General features: G+C 49.6%; 1 protein-coding gene across 1 annotated transcript in view; it reads right to left on the bottom strand.

The window, feature by feature from the left end:
- LOC119312057 overlaps window positions 1–657 on the bottom strand; it is a 6,913-nt gene extending 6,256 nt beyond the window's left edge. The window contains exons 1-2 of the mRNA XM_037587783.1: window positions 350–657; window positions 86–235 (exon numbers count right to left, since the gene is read on the bottom strand). Of these exons, the coding sequence (XP_037443680.1) occupies window positions 86–235; window positions 350–597 (398 nt within the window). The 5' untranslated portion in view covers window positions 598–657. The remainder of the gene's footprint in view (window positions 1–85; window positions 236–349) is intronic.
- Between the last annotated feature and the right edge of the window lie 1,212 nt (window positions 658–1,869).

A 1,869-nucleotide genomic window follows, 5' to 3' on the forward strand; every position in this document is an offset into this window, starting at 1 on the left:
CCTCCCCAGGATGCAATGAGCTAGAGGAACCTCGTCGGAGAAGAAACGGGAACGCAAAAAACGGCAAGAGGAACGAGTTCTGTACCTCAGGATTTCTGCAGCGAGTCCCCTCCTTACTCGCCGGAAACGCAGCATCACCGCGACAGGGCGCACCCTACTACGCCCCCGCGCGCACTCCATCGCATCATCTCGCACCTCCGTCATAGAACCGCCGCCAGCACCCACGTCCTGTGAGCTTCGGCAATAAGCCGCCAATCCCCGTAATAGCCAATGTCAGTCGCCTTCGTGTGAAGCAAAAATGGAGCGGGAGGGAAAAACCATGCGTGCGTGGAGGGTGTGCTTCGCTTACCTCGTGATTTTGACCAGCGAACAGCCTCCTCGCTTGCCGGAACTCGTAGTGTCGCTAGCGACCTTCACCCCGATCCTTCGCCCCTCTTGTGGTGCTCTGTCGCCGCGCGCGTGCTCCTCCATCACCACCAGCACCACCGAACTCTGGCAGCCCGCGCCCTTCAATTTCCGCCATGAATTGGGTTTGGCGTGGCGATGGACCTTGTGTTTTTGGGGGGACCTGCGGTGGATTTGGGTCGAGATGGACATAGCCTGCGCTGGATTGGGGGAATTTAGCGGTGCCTCTGGCTTCCAAAACTGTGGCAGCGAGAGACGTGGGTAGTGGTGGGGCCTCCCGGCTGTAATGCGGTCGGACTTTTTTTTTGAACGTTTAATGCCCAGCGACTCGCACGAGTGGTTCCCTCCCAATAAAAAAAATTCTTGGAGTTGTGATCGTGCATGTAGGGTTCGATCCGATGGCTGTCGCAGTGAGTGCTCGATCACGTCAACAAGCACGCATGCACTTTTTACCATTTGGGATAAATAAATCAAGAAACAACTCAACATCATTCATAATCCCACTTCCTACTGTAGTACACACCAACAGCCAAAAACAAAAACTAAAGTCTGGGTATCCAAAAATCACCAGGAAACCTGCACGTCACATGCTAGCAAATGCATTGAAACTAAAATATTAAGTATATCTGGCTGACTATCTTGTACTCCCTCCGTCCCAAAATACTTGTCGGAGGAACGGATGTATCTAGACGCAATTTAGTTTTACATACATCCATTTTCATTCATTTGTCCGACAAGTATTTCCGGACGGAGGGAGTACTCAAATGGTTCTTACCCTTGTTTTGCTGATCTGACATTCTTTTCATCAGTGGCAAATAAGAAGATAAATAATGTACTCCAACTCATCGTCCTCGTGCAGAGAGATCGAGAACACTCACCCAACTCAGCGAATTGGTACTTGGGCATATGCAGGAACTCGGCAATACTCCTGTTCCCAATCATTCCGGCACACCGCACAAAAAATCTTGAACACTCAGAAGCAAGATTCTGAGTGTAAATAATCAGCAACACTCAGAAGCAAGATTTTGAAGATAAATAATCTAGTTTCGGCAAATCAATTAGCATGGTTCAGGAAACTCGTATGCAAACTTCTGGCAACTGTCCACACCAAAAAAACTCGGGAAAAATCGTATTGAGGAAGTCTGGTTTTGACAACTCAATTAGCAGGGGCAGGAACTCCTACTCAATCTCATGGCATCTCCTATAAAAAACTCCCTCACCTCCTCTCTGGTTTACATGGGGCAGGCAACTCAATATCAATCTTGAAGCAACTTCACATCAATCTCGAAGGAACTCACAGATCTGGCAAAAACCTAACACAACCACTGATTAGCGTGGAGACTCGCCCCTCGCTCCTAAAATTACACACCACGGATCTAACAACTCCGACCCGGATCCCATCTCTAGTCTCTACGTGCATGATCCCCTCCTCCCTCCTGGCGCCCATGAAAAATCCCCGACCCC

Source organism: Triticum dicoccoides, chromosome 1B (assembly GCF_002162155.2).
Source record: "Triticum dicoccoides isolate Atlit2015 ecotype Zavitan chromosome 1B, WEW_v2.0, whole genome shotgun sequence".
Taxonomy (NCBI): Eukaryota; Viridiplantae; Streptophyta; class Magnoliopsida; order Poales; family Poaceae; genus Triticum; species Triticum dicoccoides.